This window comes from Rhipicephalus sanguineus, chromosome 4, assembly GCF_013339695.2.
Source record: "Rhipicephalus sanguineus isolate Rsan-2018 chromosome 4, BIME_Rsan_1.4, whole genome shotgun sequence".
NCBI classification, from domain to species: domain Eukaryota; kingdom Metazoa; phylum Arthropoda; class Arachnida; order Ixodida; family Ixodidae; genus Rhipicephalus; species Rhipicephalus sanguineus.
Genome location: NC_051179.1, coordinates 158,143,508 through 158,167,256, shown reverse-complemented (window position 1 = coordinate 158,167,256; position 23,749 = coordinate 158,143,508). Strand labels below are relative to the sequence as shown.

The 23,749-nt window shown below is 47.2% G+C and overlaps 1 protein-coding gene across 1 annotated transcript; it reads right to left on the bottom strand.

Moving 5' to 3' along the window:
* Positions 1-21,043: 21,043 nt before the first annotated feature.
* LOC119389084 (putative nuclease HARBI1) lies at positions 21,044-23,064 on the bottom strand. Its single transcript, XM_037656352.2, has 3 exons — positions 22,483-23,064; positions 21,725-21,933; positions 21,044-21,643 (listed from the first exon to the last, which is right to left on the bottom strand). The coding sequence occupies exons 1-3, from the start codon at positions 23,062-23,064 to the stop codon at positions 21,298-21,300; spliced, it is 1,137 nt and encodes a 378-aa protein (XP_037512280.2). The 3' UTR covers positions 21,044-21,297.
* Positions 23,065-23,749: the final 685 nt, after the last annotated feature.

Below are 23,749 nucleotides of genomic sequence, written 5' to 3'. Positions count from 1 at the left end.
ACAGTGTGCTCTCTAGACAATGAGGAGTGTATGCTTGGCAAATGTAGCAACTGCCCAGGAATGGGCTACGTTGAAGAAATGCTCAAGAACTCGCTTCATGAGACAGATAACAGTGGGGGCTTGAAGGTGCAGCAGTGGGTAAGTGGCACGCGCTTCCACCTCGAGACACTTGTCTTGCCAGAGGATGAATTTTATGAAAGGTTTGTTGACATGCTAAGTAAAATGAAACCCCACCACTTTGTATCTAAGAGACAGGCGCAGTACCTCAGAGAACTAAAGGAAAAAGTGGACGACACGTAACAGAAGCAATCGTTCTCATGGACTTCGCAGAAAATTAGTTTTTTGGTGCAGGACGCGCCCCAGCAGTATCACTGGGTGAATGCACAAGCCTCGCTACATCCTGTAGTCATATATTACCGCCAAACAAACAACACTTGCCGACAAATTTCTGATATGTGCTTTGGTGTGATCTCGTATGCGTTGGAGCATGACACGGCCTCTGTTTATGCTTTTCAAGAGGCGGTACTAGAGATACTGAAACAAGATCTTCCATCTATCAAGACTATTCACTACTTCTCAGACGGCGCGGCTTCGCAATATAAGAACAAGAAGAACTTCATTAACCTCTGCCACCACAAAGCAGATTTCGGCATCAAAGCGGAGTGGAACTTTTTTGCCACATCCCATGGCAAGAGTGCTTGTGACGGCGTCGGCGGAACAGTGAAGCGTCTGGCAGCAAGAGCCAGCCTGCAAAGGCCCTAAGACCAACAAATACTTTCACCGCACCAACTTTTTACATGGGCTCAGGATAACATTAAAGGTATCAGGACAATCTGGTGCCGAGGAGTACTGTCGAAGACAAAAGGGCAAAGCTCTCTTCCAGGTTCATGAGAGCGATTTGTGTGAAGAAAACGCGTCGGTATCATCACTTTAAACCGACATCGAGCTCCACGCTTGAAGCAGCACTGACATCTTTCTCTTCAACACAGGAAGTTCTCGTATCCAAAACATAAGGTGACCAACTGAACAAAATTGACCAAAACGAGCAGCTAATGAGGCCATGCAATGAATGCAAAGGAGCAAATGGCTTATCCGGGCGTGACATCGCAAAGGCCTTGTGGTGTGTGCATCAATAAATACTTTGTCGACAATTGTCGTTCGCGTCCCGAGTGGGTGGTTACATATGCAACAGGATTAGAGAAATATTCTCAATAAGGTTGGCTATGAGTACCATTCACCTAAATTTCGTTGGGTTCACTGTTACTCATAGCGTATCTTTCACGTGATCCTGCTAAAAGAATAGACTGTTGGGCGAGTTGGTAATTCATGATGAATGAAAATAGCGCGAAAAAACGTAAGACAAGACGCTTGTGCAAGGCGTTTGTGCTGTAGCCTTCTTCGTCTGGTCTTGCGTTTTTTAGCGCTATTTTCATTCATCATGATCCTCCTAGTTAACGCTTATGAAAGTGATTTCTGCCGGCTGTACCCCTTCCCGCATAGGCGGCCGCACACGCATACTTCCAAAACAGCGGAAATGCCGACTGTGTATTGAGCTTGCTAAGCATGCGTTAAATATTGTTACGTACAGAGAGGTACAGGGATCGATACCCACCATCTCCAACACAACGATGTTACGTAAAATGACACGATGCGTGACTGTTTACAAGTGCACTGAGGTCCTATGAAGCACGATGCACAGCATCGTCCAATATGGAGGACAGCACCCACACCGGATAGGCCAGTGCTCCGTTCCTCGCTTTGTGTAAGCAGAACGCCTCACATGGTTTGTGGTAGCTACGTAGCTGTATTTAAATACTCAAGAACTTGTCGTTATACCTGCCCTTAACCTTAACCGCAAAAACCACCATCGGCACGCCGCTGGTTTGTATTTCCCACCAACATGCTTCCAGGTGGGCTACTGCTCTGCGCGTGTGCAGTCAAACTTTAAGGGAGCAGTTGGGTATTGTAGTTCAGCGTTGGTATCTTCCGCTCTGCTGCCTGTATTTTGCAAAATAGTGTGATATACCGAACAGGGTAGAGACAATGGAAGCTACATTTAAAAAAACGTAACCTGAGAGGTCTGTATAACAGAATGTACAGCATATGAAGTAATGGCACGCAACACCGATGGATTTCGAAAATTATTGCATTTCAGATTCCTCTGCTGCTTGCTCGGCGAATTTGGTCGGTCAAGTTGGACAAGCGGCCAGTCAAGGTATGTGCTCTTCCTACGATAGGGACAATTCCTGCAAGCAATAAAATACTTGAAATTAATATCGGTAAATACCGTGTAGTGCAGTGTATTTATGAACAACAAATGCGACATTAAACGATGCAGTTTCCATTTCTCGCCGTGTAATTGAGAAAGAAAATTCGTTGGAAGCGTTTTACCACTTGCGCTTGTGTTCGCATACCGATTTCGTTGTAAATTTCGTGCACTAGTGCTTCGTAACTAATACATAAATTTTTTTTCAGGACAACTCGGAGAAATAAAAGGTGACAAGCGCGGTAAGTTCGCGCATCGGTAATTCTGTTTTAGAAATGTTGCGCATTGGAAACTGAATTACATATAGTGCACATATATACTATGGCCTGTCATTGCTAGAAATTCGGCGTGTACTGATTTGTGCTTGTCATTATTGCAGGTCGTGGTTGTTAGTGGACTGATGGGGAAACCAGATTGCTATTAGATTACTATGAGCAGTACTTCGCTCGAGTAGGGCCGATGAAAAAATTGCAGAACAAGAAGGAAATGTTTTCGCACATATACACTGAAACTGAGTTCGAGTTGAGAGAACAGCCGAGCAGTGCAGCGCCCGCTACAAGACAACAATGAAGCGAAAGAAAGCAACTGTCGAACACAACCAGAAATCGGGCAACGCTCCAACACCAGTTCCTTTCGAAGACGAGGTGGAAAATATACGCCAGCTTGACGACAGCTTGGAGCCAGCTGAGCGACGGGACTGCTATGGCGTGATTTCAAAAAAGGCAAGACACAACCCCTCCTCTACAGCTCCTTCGCCCTTGTCTCAAAGCGGCACCGACACCACTGCTGAACCCAGTGGTGCATCGGAATACCCACAAGCAAGCACGCCAGTAGGATCTGCAGAAAATACCGAGAAGACGCCAACTGTGAATACTTCACGACAATCAAATATAAGGCCACAAGAAATCAAGCTCTTCTTTGAAGAAAGGGAAGGCCTTCAAAAACTTAAAGAAGAAAAAGCTGCCCGTGAGGAACAAAGAAGGCTACAACACGAAGGAGTTTATCAAGGGACAGTGGCTTACCAACTCGTTCGCGACTGGGGGGGCTGGCGTCGCTCACTTTGTGCGCTGTATATATATATATATATATATATATATATATTATTGGATTTGAGCTGATTTTTTATATTCATAGAGCTGATCAGATGACTTGCTTTTAAAAAGTGTTTGTTTTAAATCAAGGAAGAAGCTGCACGAACAGATTGTTCAGGCTGGGCCGCACTATACCGCCACAACACACCAGTGTTTAATAACATTTTGGAAATAATACCGCGAAGTTTAAAAAGTACACCCAAATTTAACCTGATCATCTGAGCATTCCATCAACAAACTTCCCAGTCTTAGTTTGGCGTTGTAAATACGATGAGTATGAAGAACCTGCTATGACTCTATAGTCGGTGACAACCTAAGAATAAATATAAGCTCCGCCCACGAGGCCGCATTGCTCATATTTTGCATGACTCCGCGCTACAAACGAAGTACTTCCTAAACAATGGCAATACTTTTCACTTATATAAACCTTATTTTGCAATACAGCACAGATATTGAAATAAAGAAAGCAAAGCTAGATAAAATAAATTGTGAAGGCACGGAGTTCACCGTCAGCATAACAATATTTGTGTTGTTTAAATCGCACCCCCCGCCGCCTTAGTCTCGGAGTCTATGCGAAAAAGTAATGTACATCTCAAAGGCGATGTTTCTGAGCAGTACCTAATATGGTATTAAAACAAAGAATGCCAGATTTAACATAAAATTTAAAATGAAGGAATCATTATTTTACGGTTTAACAGAACAAAACAGGGACATTTATCACGTTTATTGAGGTCGTTTGTACTTTTTTGCGAAACTCTCGCCGCCAGTTTTCTTCACTGCCTGCTGTAACTATGGCAACTGTGACTCAAAGCGAAGTATGGCGAAGTGGTCTGAGATCGCCTTTGTGAATTTCGACTCTTGTGTTGCCGTAAATACCGCATTTGAGTCTCAAGTCGCCGTGCTTGTAGTCGTGTTTGAGGAAGACGCCAAGGCTTCATTTGACGTCTTGCTCCATCGAAATGAAAGCATGTTGCACACATGGCGTTTAACTGTGGGGGCCATTGCGTGCGTTGCCGTTCACGCCAAGGAGGTGCACGCGGCTAAATTGGCATTGACTAAAAGCTTTACGTGGAATTGTTTCTTGCTTCGACAACTTGCACTGGCACTGCCATTACGCCTTAAGCCCTTGAACGTTCAAGTTTTTAGTTAATTTATTACTTATTTATTACAAAACTACGTCACCCCAGTGGGAATTACAGCCGGGGGGCCCACTTTTGCTAGAAGAGGGGCCCCTACCTTCTATATATGTGTGTGTCTATGCGAAGGTATATATATCTATACGTAGATTGCGAAGAGGCTGTCATCAGTTGCTGTAAGACAAATAGGAAAAGGATACACGCTTCTCAAAAGACAGTTTATTTGTCAACGTTTCGATCGGAGACCGATCTTTATAAAGACAAAATTTACGAGGCTTCGATGCGCTGTTACAGCATCGTCCTCCGTGCAGGTAGAGCGAGAAAAGAAAAAGAATAATAATAAATGTAGAAATGAAAAAAATCGGTAGCCAAAAGATCACACGTATACACTCGAACATATGGACACAATCAGCAAGTACATTCCTTTCGTACACTGTCAAGCCCCACCTCTCCGGCTACCCCTTCCTCATTTGTTCTTGAAGCAAAGTGAGGAGGTAAGGCATCACAAGAAGGGATAAGCGCTTAAAAAATGCCTATCCACTTTAAGAGCTTCACGAGTTTAATATAAACAAATTATCACTGCGTAATACATGCACACAATACACGCGAAATGCTAAAAAACGCACGTTAGACAAAAACAAGATTTCCAAATATCGTGAAGCATGATGCAACGCCATTAAAAACAAAAGCTTTTTTTTTCATTCACTCGATAATAGTTTTAGCGGCGTCACTTCAGTTACGATCACGATCCATGCAATCGACGTGTCACAGCGAGCGCATCATTTGACGGTTCGTAAACAACGATAACCTCGCAGGGCGTTTCTCATTGTAAGGCGTTCGTTCATCGAGCACGATACTTACGCGATGGGCACTTCAACCTAGCACATGATTCTGGGCTGGTGGAACTAAATTCCGTTGATACGACGCAACTGCGCCAATATGGACACGTCAGATAATCACAAAAGCATCAGATGACCACAATTATCTTCTTATAATGCACACACCACTGCATATTCTCCACACCTGGTTTGTTTACTTTCGCATTGTGTTGCGCTAACGGGTTATGTTGGTCGCTTTCTTTCTCTCACGCTTCGTCCGCACATACGTCGTTTATATAGGCGCACAGCACGGCGTATATCACAATAGATCACCAAGATTCCCATGTTGCGAGCTCCAAGCAGCACACACACGCGCACATGTGGCAACGCTAATGCCAAGGCTTTTGCGGGCGGTAAATCGTACACAGACGCGCACATTCCGACTTCACTTCCACCTCACTGCACACGAATGAACGCGACGACAATCGCGGATGTGGTGACCCTCAGGCGATATGCTTGATGAACACTGTAGCTTGATGTATCCGAGCGATGGAGGGAACACATACTGTGTTGCAACTTGACGCTGCCGAAACGACGGAACGCGCTAAAGCGTTGTAAAACACTCCGAGCTGCTGCCACTTCGGTGCACTTCAAACGCGGCACAGTCACAGGCTTCTACTGCATCGGATGACGACCGGCGAGGACGATGCTGGGTAAGTGCGAATAACAGTAGGAAATAGCATCTTCTGGAAGAAACAAACACCGCAGGAAACTTGAAATGACGGATCTCGGTCTCGGTGCAGCGGCACCTCGCCTCTCGTCGCGAACGGCGCCATGTTGCATTTTTCATTGGTTCGTCTTAACCGTTACGTCAATGTAAAGATCGGCCGTAGTTGGACGCGCATAATACAAATGGACAGCGGTACAGTTTACTTTTTATTCTTAGCTTGTCACCGACTATAGTACCTTAAATTCTCACTTATTAAGGCGACAGCATTAAAGAGCTCGTTTCGCAGACATTCCGGCGTCGGTGACGGCGTCGTTGGTTGTGAGGGAAAAATCATCTTGTCCGTGACCGAAGAATTGAGAAAGACGCAAATAAAATAAATAAAAGTTGTGGGGTCCATGTGAGAATCGAACCCACGCCGTCTGTGTGGCAAGAAGGCGTTCTACCGCAGAGCCACGCTTTTTCTTGAAACTGCTTAGCAAAAAAATGCTATATGGATGTCACGTAGTGGAAGGTGTGTCTAACGTATGCAATATTGCGTGGCAGAAGCGTAGAATCCCTCTAGGCGTCAAAACTTGTGAATGGCGCAGCGAGTGGGTGTTTTAAAAGCCCACCCATCACAAAGCGCTCAGACATTTGTAATAATCATAATCAGCAGCAAAAACATCAACAAGTGAACAGCTGCGTAAGTTCGCGTGTTGGTTTACGGACGCGTAGTGGGCCCTTCACTGATTAGCAAAATGAATAATTATGGCGTAGTGGGCACTTCAACAACTGTACTTGCAGTAGGCATTATAGGATACTTTGAAACTGCCAATGTTACGCGCACACTCGTTCGTTATTTCACGGCATGGTTGAGGCATACACCAAGAGCCGAAGCCAGGCTAGCATTTGAGAAGGCGATGCGCACGAGGCCCGATTACGCTATCGCGTTCTACTCTTGAAGGCGAAGCTCAAGTGCCCTGCAAGTAGCTCAAGCATCCTGCAAGTTTTTAAACACAACATGTGGCTGACAAAGCAAGGTACTTCGCAGAAGTCTTTAGGATAAGCCGAGTGCAATTTCTTTGCTGTTAGAGCCCTCTAATATAAATTCTTTCTTTAGAAGAAGACCAAGTTCAGTCGATTAATACTTAAGCAAAACACATTGAGCTGGTCGTCTATAGTTATAAAATTATAAATGACTACAAATATATATACTAGGTGTCGTTCCTTGCCCTCCTGCTTTTCCCAGCTTGGGTGGGGGGTGGACGGAAAAGCGGTGAAGTGGTCCTTTACTCCTCCCCTCCGGTTCCTCCAAGTAAATAGCCTGGGTTAACTGTGTAAGCTCAAATTTTCCAGTTAAAAAATGTGGGCGATTATAAGGTTAAACTACCCCGCATTGTTTCCTTCCGTATAGGTCGTTAGCTGTTAATGATTGGTCGAAATATTCTGGGTTATGCTCACAGCGCCTGCTCGTAAAACGACGCAACAAATGACGCGTAAGAGATCCACCGCGTAATTACCACGTACGCATGACTGCGTAAAAAATAATAATAATGAACTATTTTCAGTACGGCGTATTGTTTGTCAGTGGTTCATCGCTATTCGTCAAAATTTTTCATTGTGCCATAAAATCGCCTCCAATTGTTACGCGACGTCACAACTCTGCGAAAACTTGCGGCGTTAAAATGAAGTGTGCACAATAAGCAGCATATTACTTTGCTGAACAATAGCTCATTTTTTTTTTTCGGAATAGTCAGACCGTGTCTCTCTCCGAACGTAAATTAAGAAGGCTGCCCGCCAATCACATTGGCAGCGGCTGCTTATACCAGCGGGCGAGATGGATTCATATGTGTATGACAGATACTTTCAGTTGTAGTATAACGATGCTGAGCTGTTTTTGCGCGTATACAACTCTCTGTGAATTCATCGTTACTGACAAAGAGGTAGAGAGAGAAATAAACAATATTAGGAACAGACACAATCCTTTCCAGGTAGGCAGCCTTCCTAGTTCAGAAAAGCGTGGACGCTGATCATCTCCCTGGTGAGCTGAAACAAGTAACGGGGCAAACAAGAAAGCTGGGCTTCTCAATTTACTCGAGCCCACTGCCTTGTTACAAGCCGCTACGATCGCTGCAGGCTACCATATGATAAGGCCAAGTGAAGCAGGCTAATCGGAGACTAAAGTGGGAATCTATTTTAGCTGTCCTGGCGAGCACAACTAAAATACTGGACACTTCTGCACACTCAACTCACAGCAGCTTGAATATGGAGCAGTGGCGATGCTATTCGTTTTCAAAGAGCTGAATTTTCTCAAAAAGGAGAGCGTTTGATCGGGCTATAAAACGTTTGCTGGTTCCCGCCCATATTTGCGACGCGGATTACATAAATTTCAGGCCAGGTAGGACAAAATAAAATAATGACAGATTGCTGTAATGTTACAGAGTGTTAAGGATTTCCTGTAACCTCACGCGGGATCCCCAACCACCAGTAGCCTCACGCGGCGTCCCCAACCACAAACACGAAACATCTCAGCGTTGGGACGCAAGTCCGCTTTCTACAGGGTCTTAAGGCGTCTCTCCCAGCCCCCCACGCAAGCACGCAGTCCTCGCCTCCTGTACACGTAACCGTACACCACACCGTTCCCACAGGCACGGCACAAACGGCGTAACGGGGTTGTGGGGCTTTCCTGGAAAGGCATCGGGATTACGCACGTGACGTTCAACAAGTGAAAATGGAAACAAAACAGAAATACCACAAGGGTGAGAGAGTGGCCCGCGCGGGGAAAACTCTCGAGCCACGAGCCAAGAACCACGTCTCAAGACAGTTGTAAATTCTGTAAAATTCTTGTTCTAATTGTAATCGAAGCTTTCATAACATAGAGCTCCTGCTGAGCGATAGCCTCCTCTGCAATGCTCGAGCGCAAGACGCACAAGCATGGAATATGCAGCACGCACCGCAGGTAGCCTACAGTGCGTGGTCATACACAGGGAGGACAGTCGTCACAGCAGAATCGTAGGACAAATTTTATTACAAAATTACGTTATTGCTGCGTTCAAGGAAAACTTTGCCTGACTTGTTAGTTTCCCAGTCTGCAGCCGACAATAAACACTGTCGAAAGTGATCGTGAAATACATGGCTGGCGCCCCCCTTGCACCCCCCCCCCCCCCGGTAGATACGCTTATGTCAAGGGAGGAGCTAAGAAAAGGCTGCACGACACGAACAAAAAACGCAACTGCTCAAGCGCGTACTTGGGTTACTTGAGGTGGATGAATAGCATCCATGTCAGGTAACCAAAAGGTAACTTTGGGTTACCTGAAGTAAAGGTAACCCAAATGTACCTAACCCAAAGGGAACCCAATTATTCATTGTTAATAAAAACATTTCCCACGCACAAATTTCTCTTACGTGGCACACTGTGCTGATCATTCTTTTGTATTTATTGCAGTATAAATGTTCGAATTCAGTAACAATTTCACTGTATGTATGAAATGCCATCTCAAAAAGTTTAACGATTTATTGCACTTCTTACACGCCTGCAGTTTTCAAAAGTTCTTACTGATTGTACACCACTACTGCTTTCGCCGCATTGCTTCCAGCATCTTGTTCCTCTTAATTTCTTCTAGGCTGCGCAGCAAGGCTTCCTCAGCAGTCTTGTCTAAGTCGTCTGTGAAATACATGGCTTGTTCGAGCTGCCAGGAACTGGACGACTTCACCCTGTGTGTGTCTTTTTCTGCGTCAATTCGTTGAGTTCCTGGCAGCGCGAACAAGCCATGTGTTCGCACCAACTAGCCCCCATAGCAGCTCTACTTGTCTGTGAAACATTCTTCGTGCCACTGGACATCCTGAGATGTTGTGCCATCACCCGGTTTATCTGCCTCCATGTCTCCGTGATCAATGCATAAGTTATGCAGTATGCAACAGGAAATAATGAACTGTTTCAGCCACTCTATAGTGCGAAGCTCAAGGTAGATGAGTTGACGGAATTTTTTTAGGTTGCTAAAACTGTTTTCTATCAGCACCCTCGTTGCTGAAAACTTTCTGTTGAAGTTCTTGTGCTAATTTGATAACCCGCCACAGTCTCTGAAAGGAGTCAACAGGTACGGCCTGAGGGGATAGGCGGCATCTCCAAGCAAGTGGTAAGCACCGTTTTTGCATAGTTTGGGAAGTTTCTTTGAAACCGATGAGGGCTGGAGCTTCCAATGGAGGTGCCAGTGAATTTTCTTTTGTGGTGATAGACGGCTTGAAGGGTTAACAAAAATTAGTGATGGCTGTCACAGTAGGTGGAAGCGATCTTCTAAGCTGGACATCGTATTTTAATATAGGAGCCGTCCAGACAGCCAACAACTCCAGGTATTCCAGACACCTGGAGGCAAGAGAAATGTTGTAGCCACCGATATGAACAGGAATGCATTAAAGTGCGAAAGTAATAAAACATGCTATAACACAAATAAATTTTAAAACATCTTTTCAGTGGACAGTTTTTCCAAGTTGGAAGGAAAGGACACAAGAGAGGGGCCCATGGCGAGGAGAAAGTCAGCCACTCTCAGACGTACTCTGTAAACGAAGCTCTCTGATAGATCAAAGTGGCTTGCCACCTCCCTCGTGCTTGTTTTATTAGCTGCGTACCTGCAAGTAATTAAGAAATCAAGTTATTTGCAGGGAAGAAAAAATCCGCTTTGGGTTGCAATACTTTAGAACTTCTTATCTGATAATAAGATGAACGTATCTAACGCTTCTGAGATAACGCATCTGGAAATAAGATATTTTGTTCTACGCTCACGCAACAGAGTCTAACATGAAAAACAAAGTTTCACATTCCAGCTGGTGTAAACGCGCCTATGCGGTGTCTGGAAACTGGTGCTGAGAGATTATAGGAATGGCATACGTGCGAAAAATATTTCTGCATTGTTTCAGCGTTCTACAGGCGATTACGCAACAACAGTAAAAAACAGGCAAAGAAATATTGACAGCGAAGCAAACGCCAAATGGCATTCGTGCGCAGTGCATATGACTTGGACGTCTTGATGCATCGCGAGCATTACTTCAAGAATACAATGCGAGTGATTTACATGTCGTCGCACAACAATCGCAAATTCTCAACGAGAAGGGGCGCATTACACCTGAGCTAACGGATTCGCCAAGGGGCAACCTCTGGGATAAGCCAATGAGCGCTGTTTATATTTTTTTCACTAAGGCACGAACACGAGAAATGGACATAGGCAAAATATGTAAGCACAGGTCAACTCACCAGATGAAAGCCAGCACGTGAGTTTCTGCAGGCTTTGCGGCCACTCCGCCGTCGCTGCTTGACGGGCAAGTAGGTGAAGCTGCAAATCTCGCAATGAGTTGCTCCGCAACACATCGCGACAGACGAAAGTGCAAGAAGACGGCGTTTAAAAAACATTTCTGTCCACGCTACCACCACCAGTGTTGTACGCTACGTCATCGTCCGAATATCGCCGAACTACTTCCTAGACGAAGCCAACCACCTTAGGCCTCTTGGCTGAAGATCGCGTCCAATGCCCGTTGGCAAACAGCAGCCTCACACGCGCTGTCTGTGTCCGAAGTGGACTCAGAACTCGTTGCTTCTGAGTCCGAAGTGCTACTTTCTAACAGCAACAACGCAAGCGCACGGCGCGAAGCGTTTTTCTTGTCGTCCGTGGCGGCCCGCGACCGTAAACAGCCAGCCATGACGGGAAGAAAGCCGGCGCTCAACATCCGTCACGTTGACTTCCGGTCAAATCCGCCGATTTCGGCGCAGCAAGAATTCTTGCTCCACGGAGCGATCCGTCATCCGCGGCTGCTCTGAATCTGTCATTGGAACACTCAATTCACGCTCCCAATCTGCCATTGAAATGTGATTGCTCCATGCAAAGCAGAAAAACTTGATCCAGATCTGCCATTGGAATTCAACACATATCTCCTACGCCGACGGTGCATTTAGCCGGGTTAAAAGTTAAGCCAGCTTGTTCGGCTGCTTGTAGCGCAGATCTTACACGCGCGTCATGTTCTTGCCGAGTTGCCCCAGGTAAGAGCGTCGTCAACGTAGACTTGGACGCCCGGAAAACCATCAACAATTCCTGTTAAGGTTTTCTGAAACACCTCTGATGCGGATGCTATACCGAATGGCAAATCTCAGGAAGCGGTACCGGCCGAACGGCGTTGAGAACGTGCAGATTTTAGAAGTCTCCTCATCGAGCGGTATTTGATGGATTCCCGAGTTTGTCTCTAGCGGGAGCACAGCATCGCGCCAGACAGCACGGCTATGTCCTCAGGCCTAGGCATCTCGTAGTGCTCTCGTTTCAGGCATTGATTTAGTTTTCTTGGGTCTATGCAAGTGCGTAGCTTCCCGTCTTTTTTACGAGCGATTGCAAGTGGACTCACCCAGTCCGTCGGTTCGTCAACTTTGGTGATGTGAGCCCGTTCCATGCGCTCTAATTCTTCCTTAAGTGGTTTCTGGAGCGTCAGGGGTACACGTCGAGATGGTTGGACCACTGGTACGGCTCCCCTGCTGAGGACCGTCTTGTAGGAGCGTTTGACGCTACCCGTACCGGTGAAGAGGTGACGGAATTCGTTGTAAATACTGCGTGTATGCGAGGAATCAGTCCGAGTTGCTCGCTTGCGTTTAAGCCCAGGTTGGCCTGTCCCTTGTGCACCGTGAAGAAGTCGAGTGCAGTGGTGTGGTCGTCCACTGTCACTTCTAGACGAGTCAGCCCTACGTGTTTGATTACTCCACCTCCATATGAGGGCTTCAGTGATGCCTCGGATGCATCCTGATGAACACTCCGAAAGGCAGCGAATTTGCTTGCGATCCCTTGTCAATCTTCAGTGTAACTGCGACATTTGGACTTCCACTTGAACCGCCCAGTCACGTTGACTATTCCAACGTCTTACGGACACATTCAGCACTTCAAAGTCGTCTTCACAGTCTTCTACCTCGTCAACTTGCGCTGCGCTTCTGCAACATACGGCAAATTGATTTTTTCGTTGGCACCGTCGGCATGTCCGGCCGTTTGCAAGGAAATTTCCTTTAGCGTACGTGCGTCTGCACTGGAGGCATGTACGGTTTCCTTGACCCTGCCTCTCTTGCGCACAGTTTTTACATGATTTTGCTGGTGTTCCCATATTCCTCGGCGAGCCGCTGTAGCCTCCACTGCCTTGCAAACTTCCTCGGCCTTATCTAAGGTTAACTTATTGTCACTGAGCAGCTTTTCGCGGGTTTTTTATCATCGTTGATCCCGGATCATAGAATCTGTTAGTGCGCCAATGTTGCACTCACGGGCCTGCGTTTTCAAATCCCGTTGGAAGTGTTCGGCTCACCGGGGCTTGACTCATGTTCCGAAAGACGTAGCGCTCATGTACTTCGCTGTACTGTGTAGCGCAGTATTCCTTGAACTTCTTTACAATCGTAGCATTATCCTTGTTCTCACCCTCTGAAAATGCGAAGGTGTTGAAAACTTCGTGTGCTTTTTCGCCGGCAACACTCAGGAGTAAAGCTGCCTTCATCTTGTTCGATCGAGTTTTTGCAGAGGGGTCGGAGGCGATCAAGAAAAGCTCAAGCCTCTGAATGGACAGCTTCCAATTCTTGCTGGTGTCTCCTGACAGATGGAGCGGGTCTGATGGCGCGAGAAAGTCCATGATTGTTCTGTTGTCGCCTTCGTCCGGTGAAGTCGTGGGCTTGGCTAGCCACTTCTGACACCATGTATCAGCTCGGTGATCGAGCGAGACATGACACGGCAGTCTGATGTGAACAAGAATATCTTGATTGGGCGGTCTTTATATGCCGGGCAGAACGAGAAACGGTGCGTAACCTCGCCGCGCAACCATATCTTGAGGGGCGGGTTTGACACGAGGCGCACGCCGCGCAAGATACGATACAGAGATGGTCGTAGCAACAGCGTGTTGCAGGATCTAAAGGCGGAGGCAATGAAGTGTTTCTTAGATGAGAAGCATCTTTTGCTCAGGGCTGTGTCCATCCTTCCCTCACGCGTACGCTCCCCACTGCGCATGCGCCAACTCTCTCACTCTCCTCGCGTGAGCGCGAGGTGGGGTAGAGGAGGTGGCGTGAGCGCTGCCTCCGCTTCGTTTCTCCTCTCCCGTTTCTCTCTCTCCGTCACAGCTGTGCGCTCGTATATAATGCGGCGCGCGCTTGCCCCCGTTGCACTCTCCTTCGCAGCGGTGCTATGGGAGACCAGCGCTGGATAGGTGGCACACCGAAAAAGGGCGCCTGGCGGGGAGTCGCAACACAACTCAGCCGCTCGCATGGCCTCCGCGCTGCCGGCTAATCTCGGAGGCCATGCCGCTCGCGCTCAGACGACCGGCCGCACTGTACCGCGGTGAGCGCACGCGCGTGCGCCGTTCCCGCCCTTCATTTTGGTGCGAACAGCTCGAGAAGTCATTGCACCAGTAATACTGCTATATAGTCCAAGGTTCGGCGAAAACTCGTCAGGCGAGGGGGATTCATTGGAAGAAATAAAACAGACACTCGCCTTGTTCAAGGAAAAACAATCATATATTGACGTTTCGGGGCCGCTATGGGCCCCTTGTTCACAATGAAGAGCATGCAAGAGGGCGTGACTATTTATAGAATGGGTGGCGCAGAGTGCGCATGTATATCTCGGGGAGATTACCCCTTGTCCGGTTAATCGCGTTTTCGGTCGTTTGAATGAGCAGTGATTCTAAAAGTAGCCGTGTCGATAGGCGCTTCTCTGTCGCAATTATGCTCGCAGAATCCCAGTCGATGATGTGGTTACTGTTTAAATGATGATCCGCCAAGGCGTTCGAGCTTGCATTGCCTTTCTTGACATCGTTCTGGTGCTGTTGAATTCTTCTATTAAAATTTCCAGTTTTACCTATGTAGGATGCGTCACAATCTTTGCATGGTATCTTGTAGATAACCCCTGGAAATCTTGAGCTTTCCAGACGGTCTTTCACGCGTACGAGTTAAAGAAAGAACTCGTACGCGTGAAAAACGCTCTACTACAGAGGCCGTTCATAGTAACGCAGACAGCGTCTAAACTTACGAAATGTGTCTAAACTTATGAAACGCGTCCACACTATAGGCTCCCCAAGCATCGCTTAGTGGTGCTGCTGCTCTTGACAGGCAGCGCCATCTCTGGCAGAAAAATAGAAACTGGGGGCAAACAACCCTTCTCTCCAGCGCGCTGCCGCTCGCTTCCGTGCCGTGCAGAGCTCTCGCGGTGCACTTACGGGCCTCGCAATATAATGCCTGCAGTGCGGCTTCAAAAAGATCTTCAAGCTGGACAGGCACTTCCGAAAAGCGAACTTCATAAAAGGAGAAAGCTCGGTAATGAGGTTTACGGTGAAGAGCAGAATATCGACGCCCGACGCAACGCGAAATGCATTTCCCAAGTCACGATTACACCGTGTAGGACGTATACCTCGATGGAAGTCTCATTATGTCATGTTAAAGATACGTAATGGTCCATATGACTCCGAAATGAAGCCGTGCATGCTATCGATGTTCTGCGTTGTGGACAATGAATCATATTATTGTTGTTTTCATACGGCATGCTTGCAGTAGCAGCCGTGTACTTTCGGGAACAAACGTTTGCCTCGTGCACAAAAAAGAACTTACACGGTCATGGCACTTTTTCCTGAGAAGGTTAGAGTCAAGTCCAACGTGCTGCTGAAGCATCACCCGCCGATTAAGACGCGAGACAGCTACCTGAGCTTTAACCACTGTGAAGCAAGTTGAACTGCTAGCCCCGTTTTTTCGGCTCTCGCGTCATGCTTGCGCTCTCTTTTTATGAGGATATTGACTTTACAGGCGTATAAAACCTGCTGCGCGAACGTGGCTACAAAATCGAGCAGATTCATAAGGTGGCTACTGCAAGGTAGCAATTGTAAAGCATGTATTAGGTGCCTGTTATATTTAGCGGCTTAAATATATATCACCCCAATAAAGTGATAAAACAAAGCAAGCCAGCAAAACGATGTCAAGGTTTGCTGGAAATGCACAGTCGTCCATCCGCCCTGATAAAGCAGCCTTGCCGATGCGTAAATTGCAGGCGCCGAAATTTTGACAATGTGCCGAGTTCAGCTCACTTCATCCAACCGCGCAACGCTAAACGCGGTATAAGGCGAGTGTGAATGTTGAACAACGACGGGTAGGGCTCACGAACACGCGCAATCAAAACACAGTGTTGTTTCACCTACAACCGTAACTGGAATTGCACAATTCGAGAAGACAGCGAGTAGGCATTACTGTAGTCGCTCCGTGCATGCGCCGCGTTACGTACTGGTTCAGGTAATCGAAACGAACGAAAGCGATGAACTGACACAGCCAAAACAGAAAGCGAGACAGCGCTCTCAGCCAGGACATACTTGATTCTCCTTACTGCGGTGATCCACGCTTTTCGCCTCTATGTTTCGTGCGACATGCCCAGGAACCGATAGTTTCACACGCGAATCGCGTGCCTTGGTGTTGTCTGAACTGATGTGGCAGGCCCCGACGCAGCAATACTTCGGGCCTACCTTCCGCGGGGTCGCTTCAACTAACGCGGAAATGCAGCTACGCACAGCAAGCCTCTCGGTTCAGCGTGCCAAGCTGTCGGCACGGCGCCCCAGTTCCCCGCACCGACTGAGCAACGCAGGCGCGCGCGTGCTCCCGCTGCCGACAAACAGGCAGAGTCGGCTGCACCTGCCCCCAGTTTCGCTAGAGCTTCTCTCCAGAGCCGCAGCGCGGCGCTGTTGTCGCGCCGTAAACTTGAGCTCGGGTTCTCTATAGCAGTAAAAACGTGCTCGGCAAGCCCCGCATACACAGCGCCTTGTGTTTCTTGTGTGCATTTCTTGTGTACGTTTCTTGTGTGCATTTCTACGCGTTCCGCGTCGTTGTAGCGGTGCCGTGCATTATTATACTCGCGGACAACTTTTCTTGGCAATGAAGGGAAAGCTACGGGGGCGGAGCGTCTGCACATCTACTGCTACGCGAAGCAGTCCGGTTTGGCGCGCGTCTCGTAACGCCGTGGAAAGTGATGGCTAGCGTTGCATTTCGACGCAAACGCTGCTTAACGTCTAAGCTACGGGTAAAAGGCTCGACTTTCTCACGCACGCAAAAACGCAATATGACAACACATAAAGTGAAAGAAATGCAAATATCTTGCTTGTGTGCGCTGCGTTCCGTCTCAAAAAGCTACATGTATAAAATGAAGGAGCATTTTATATATCTCGCGCAGAAAATACGGACGCAATTGTGGGACTGCATTCATTAGCGGTAGGATACGTGCATTGTGGCTCTGTAGCCTTCGCTTCATTGCCAGGAAAAGTTGTCCGCGAGTATAGACAGTTTTAGGCCCGTATTCACAAACCAACCTTAACTTAACGCTATAAGGCTCCCTTTGATAAGGAAGGGAAAAGTGTAAGGATGAGAAAAGGCCGCAGCAACGTTACTAGATACATTCAGTTGTCAAACTCTCCGCTGCCGCCATACTCCGCAGGTGGCACCATTTCTGTGCTTGTCGCCAGATGGCGGGACCGTCGCATCGGGCTCCAGCCGGCGCGGTGTCGTCTGCTCAGCGCAGGCGCGTTTTTTTACTTGATAGCGCTAAGTGTTTTTTAAAGTTTTTTTAGACACTAACCCCCGTATTCAAAAACGCTCCTCGACTTGAACTTGACTTGCAACCGTTTTGGGCAGCGCGTTCGAAACGCGTTTGTGCTGCCTTGGCACAGCCTAAAGTCAGCGCGTTCGAAACGCGTTGAAGGCTGTGGCAAGTCAAGTTCAAGTGAAGGAGCATTTCTGAATACGGGGATTATTGCGTTCATGGCTAGCAAACATGGTACGCTCTATTGCATTAAGCACGGGTGACATGCAACATTTTTTTTTCAAGTACTCATTCACTCCATTTCAAAGCAGATCCGACGGTATTACCTCACTTGTTTATTTATTTTGAATACCTGCAGTTATACATCATGCAGGTATTTATACATACATGCACTTATGCTTTTAACAGTTATACATCCACAAAAAATTATGCACATGTGCATCCCAGTTGCTGACAGTCTCCTTTTCATAGCAATTTAGCACGCTTTCTTGCTGCTTTCACTGGCACACTAGAGTCTCGCTGCTGGCGAAGAAACTTCGAATAGAAATGCATCCGTGTGGTCAAATAAAATTTGATGATTCGCGCACTTAGCTCCTCAAAATGCTCTGTGCGGCCTACCCGAGTCAGAGAACATCCAGACAGCTTTCCCATTATAGTCCAGAACAAATCTCCGAACACTCTGTTACCATTGGTCCTTTTTGAATTACACGTTCAATGCCGCTAAGCATAGATGTCAAAGCACCTGATGGATGCTGCAGTGCACCAGGCACAAAGGATCGCATCTCTGTTAAGGCTGCTGCTGCTGGTACGTGGTTATCAGATATACAAGTTGCAAGGCAATCTTCACAACTGGTGAACTTTCGCGCCTTCTTCACGACATAACCACCAAGGTAGTACAGCGCGCTTGCTTTCGCAGTCGTGCGGCAGTAACTGTGCTGAAGTGTATCAGCTGTCATGGCTCCTGCAATTCTATCTGTGAAATGACCTTGCTCAGCTCTTCCTCCCGGGCTGTCAATTCCTTGTCCGCACGTGGAACTGCTTTGTTCCAAGCTGCGCGAAGACTGACGTCGGTCGGAGCGTAGAAAAAATGTCTGTCCGAGCTGCTTGCGTCCTTGCGGTGTCCGCTCGCGCACCCCGGCACGCAACAAGTTGGCATGGTTCACCCGAACAGACGACACATGATGCGAACGATGTACGAAACGCCACCACAAATGCTGCAGAAGGCAGATAGAGAACGCGAACACGCGAACAGATGACACATGATGCGAACGCAGTACGAAACGCCACCACAAAAGCTGCAGAAGGCAGACAGAGAACGCGAACGCTTGTGCAGCGTTGGCCGGCGCGCGCGGTATTTTGAAGCCCGATGCGACTGCAGCGCCAACACCTAGCAAGTGTGGTGGCGGTTCCGCGCAGTATAAACAAGTTTGAAAACTGTTGGGCCGCAGTGCATTTCAGAAACTCGCCTTATTCGGTTTTAAGGTAGCCTTACGGAAGGCGGCCTTGTCGTGATAAGGAACGAGCATGGGAGCGAGGCTATGAACTTTTGCAGGCTTATTGATGGCTTATTAGCAAAAAAAAAAATAGCTGCATGTTCCTCTAAACAATAAAATAAATACAGGAAAGCATGCCCGTGCGAGTACCGAACAAGCTGCCAACCTTAATTCCGCGCGCCGCGTCTCGCCATGCCGTCTGCTCCATGCGGACGCGCGCCTGCGTCTCGAACCGCCGGTTTCCATGGCAACCGACGGACGCGCGGTTATTTATAGGTAGGTAGGTGTGGTTTGTAGAAGAAAAGGCGCCTAATTTCTGCAGCCCGGTCGGGAGCAAGGCGCAGCGCCTGGGTTATTTATAGCACCGGCAAGCGTGCGTGTGTGTTGCGCGCGTACGTTTTTCTCTCTCCGTTTTGTTATTGAGCGCGCAGGCATTTCTTTTCTTATTGACGTTGCTTGGTCAATTATTCGCCATGGCAGCAGAAAAAAAAAAGTGAATTTTACTGAAGAAGAGAGAGCGCTTCTCATCGACTTGGTTAAGAAGCATCGCAATGTTATAGAAAATAAAAAGACGGATGCGGTGTCACTGACAGACAAGAAAAAAAAAATGGAAACAGATAGAAGAAGAGTTCAACAGCAAGAGCGGCCGCGCACCGAGCAGCAGCTACGCAAGTGCTGGGACAATTTGAAAGAAAAGTGGCGCAGGGCCAAGGCAATTGACACGAAGGAGTTGTTTCGAACTGGTGAGTCGTTTTCGTCGCCTCCTGTTTTTCAGCAATTATAAATATACGTCCTGTAACGGCACGTAACATCACAATTATATTTAAACGTAGCGCAAATGATACTCATTTCGCCGGCTAAAGACTGTGGAGTGTCGACCGGTACGTACAAGACGCGCCTTGGCCTATTGGAAACGTACGAAATGGGATTTTTGATCTTATAATATTATAATTGTTTCACTTGATTTGATTTATGTACATTTGGATCATTGGATGCACTTATAGTCATATTGTGTTATACAATAAATTTTAAGAAATTTTACTTACGTAGTGCGTCACGGGCGTGTAGGATATAAGTAAATAAATAAATAAATAAATAAATGTATAAATAAGCAATCTCTGTAATTGCACTGCACGTCGGATACCAGTAGTTATGCACGTTTATGCTATCGGACAGAGCTGCAGCCAGAAATTTTTTTCGGAGGGGAGGGGGGGGGGGAGCTCAACCATACTTTATCTATGTTCGGGGGCGCATTTGTATGTGTGCGTGTATATATATGCAACCAAATTGAAAATTTTCGGGGGTCTGTATTTCGTGTATTTGCCACAAACTGCCCGATAGCTGTTTGAAATCATTACACCTGTGCACTTTTGGGAAGTGTATAAAGACAAAGAGTGTTCATGCAGCAGGCAATCATATCCACGCTCCGTATCAATTTGCTACCTGTTCTCGTCACAGAAACAAATCATAAATATTTCTCTCATCGTAATCATGTTCCATATATATGGCCAGTGCCTGCTGCAGTAATGTTGTGTAGTGATGCTTGCAAAGAGGTGCTACCTTGCTAATGTCAACTTCAATTTTTGTGTAAATATTAATGAACGCGAACGCTTATTGCAAAGAAAAATGTGTCTAAAATAAGAATTGTTTATTTCTTTCCAGCTTCTAACCACGCCGAAGATTTGGGCAGCCTTTCAGACACCCCAAGGGACCTGGATATGTTCGACCCGGATGTACAAGACGAACCAGCAAATGAAGTCGTATTTTCACATCCAACACCAACGCTAGAGCCATCCTCGAATAATTCGAACGCACTTCAACAAAGCAGAAAAATTTCCCACAGTACTCTCTGTGCTTCTGGTGAGACAACACGCACAGGACGAAAGACAGCTCGAGCATCAAAGCTGGAGGAAGAACTCGAGGCACGTCTAGAGGCTGTTGCGGAAGAAAGAAGGCAAAGGCGGAAGGAACACTTGTTTCGCATGCGCATGATGCGAGCAGATGGAAAAGAAAGAAAGGCAATTAATGACCAAAAATTGAAGAATGCAGAAGCAAAGTCCCTTCTCTTGAAGTTAAAAGTGGAGCTGCTGAAGAAGCAGCTACAATAAATTACATACTTTCCCCCCACCCCGCCCGAAAGAAACTGCCGGAGTGACATAGAATAAAGTTTATTCAGTCATTCATTTATGACAGGGTCGACTGCTTGCTTTCGATGTGTCCTTAGCGAGAGTAGTAGTCCCGAATAATGCGCCTGCGGGCTCTGAATCCGTCTTCCGTGTCCACTGGCTCACCTGGCGGCAATGCATCACTCGGCTGTGCGGCAGAGCCATGTGCTGCAGCAGGGGCGGGCGATGAAGACGACTGCGGCTGCACGACCTGGTCGTCTTGGGGAAGAGGGTCATGCAGGTGCCGGCTGAAATTGTGTAGCGCAGCACACGCTGTTATAACCAGAGCAGATGTAGTTGCTTTGATCTGCATTCTCATGTCGAGGCACGGAAATCTCCTCTTCCAAATGCCAAAAGCCCTCTGCACCGAGCATCTCGTTTTCTTGTGGGAGCGGTTGTACCTGAAACATATGCACTTTTAATTGAAGTATTACACATAAATTTTAGTGAATGCTTTGCACTACTACCGCCAGTTTATTTACCTGAACTCTGCGGCGTTTTCAGGGTCCTTAAGTGGAGTCATCAGGTAGCGACGGCATGCATAACCCATGTCTCCCAAAAGCAGGCCAGGAACATCACCCTGCTCATAGCGAACTCGAGCGTGGCTGTTGTCAAATATTCGGCTGTCGTGGTTCGAGCCGGGCCAGCTGGCCACAACATCAAAAAACTGCAGCCGAGGTCCCGTGATAGCCTGCAAAAACCAGGCGTGATGTCTGCTTGTAAGCCGATCCTAATATGTATTTTTTTTTATTTGTGCACATTCATCACAGCAATCAGGTAAACTACTCTCGCGGTGACGTATAAATGCGCAACCATAACGTCACTCATTTAGCTGGTGAGCCCTGGCGATAAACAATGCTGTAAGGCCATTGAAGTTACTGCGAATCACGGTTCAAATGGAGGTATTATGTCAAAAATAAACTTAGTTTTCAGTTTCAATACATGTCATAGCTTTTACAATTATGAAAAACCACCCTTGCTTCGACACTAAAATTCTATCCTTAGTGCATACGTCACTCGATCGGATCATTAGGCCCCACTTCAGTTGTAATGGCGAGAGGAAAACAAATGGTTTAAGTAAACACGGCGAGTACGGCAAAGCGTGCCGCGAATGGTTTGTTATGTGTATACTGTATAGCGTATAGTTTAGCGTATATATCGTACATAGCTTTAGAAGCCGCACATATATATTTCATCAAATATTTTAAAGCAGCAAACACTATATGCACTTTTTACGAACCTGCACGTTGATGGAAAAATATCCCTTCCGGTAGCGGAAGACCTCCGCATCGTCGCCTCCCGGGCTCTTGATATTGACATGAGTGCAGTCGATGCATCCCGTCACGCCAGGAAAATTGGCAATGCGATAAAATTCTTCCATCACTTGCCCTGCTTGTGTGACATCCGGCAACTTGACGAGCCCAGGGAACAACGTACCCGCAATAACTTTCGTCACTCGTTTAACGATGCGGGACGCTGTCGGCTGAGATAGGTTAACCAAGTCCGCCCTCACAACTTGAAAAGTGCCGGCGCCGTAGAATCGGAGGGCCACCAGAACCTGCAGAAGTGGCGGCACAGGGCAACCGCGACCGTCGAGGCTCGGTTCCAGCGGCAGCACGGAGAGAAGCTCGAGAACCGCTCGCTTCGAGAAGCGGTATCTGCTTAGGAACTCGTCCTCATTGAAGATTTCCGTGGGATTTTCGCGGTCCCTCAGCACACGCAGCGGTATTTGCGCGTACGGACGCGCACTGCGAGCTTCAACCTCTCTTAATAGCGCGACGAAGTCGATCACATCGGAAAAACTCCTTGCATGACCCGCCATATTGCGTCGCATAAGTGCCGCCTTAAGGTACCTGTCAGGCTACCTTATGAAGCGCCACCTTATCACGGTGATAAGGTTAAGGAAAGGTTGGATTGAGGCATAAGGTTTGTTTATGAAACGCGTTGAGGAGCCGAAAAGGTAAGGAGGGCAAAAGGTAAGGATAAGGTTGGTTTGTGAATACGGGCCTTAGTTGAGCGCCCGCTACATATATGTGGACGCAGCTTGTCATTGAGAATGGCTGGCAGGCTGCGTCCGCAGAGCTGCTGCGGATGCTCAAATAAAACTCTCTAACGCGTTTAACAGAGAACTTGTATGCCGTTCGCTTCGACTAACTTCCAAGGAATGTCTGAATGTCTGGAGTCTGAAACAACGTATACACGTAATTGTACCCGCGATTGAGAATAATTTCATTCTAATTTTAGGCAACTCGCACGCAGAGAGTGCGTGAGATCGAAAAGTGCACAATACGCTGGGGATGATAACTTAGTCTTTTATATTTGCGAGTCAACACATTAGAAGAAAGAAAAATTTAGGCGCTTCTTTCTACAGCCGCAGCCGTTTTCTTGGAAAGCATTGCTGTAACTAGCGTAAACTAAAACAAAGCTGTGGTTTTAGTCAACGTAATTATGTGCATGTCTAGGTGCAGCGGTTCATTTTCAAATACTTCGAAGCTTGGCGCTTCTGG

Coding starts and splice junctions, on each gene's coding strand:
- LOC119389084 (XM_037656352.2), bottom strand. CDS start 23,064: ATGGCGGGTCATGCAAGGAGTTTTTCCGATGTGATCGACTTCGTCGCG. Junction 21,934..22,482: donor ATTTTTCCATCAACGTGCAG/GTTCGTAAAAAG, acceptor TGGTTTTTGCAG/GCTATCACGGGACCTCGGCT. Junction 21,644..21,724: donor GAAAACGCCGCAGAGTTCAG/GTAAATAAACTG, acceptor CATATGTTTCAG/GTACAACCGCTCCCACAAGA.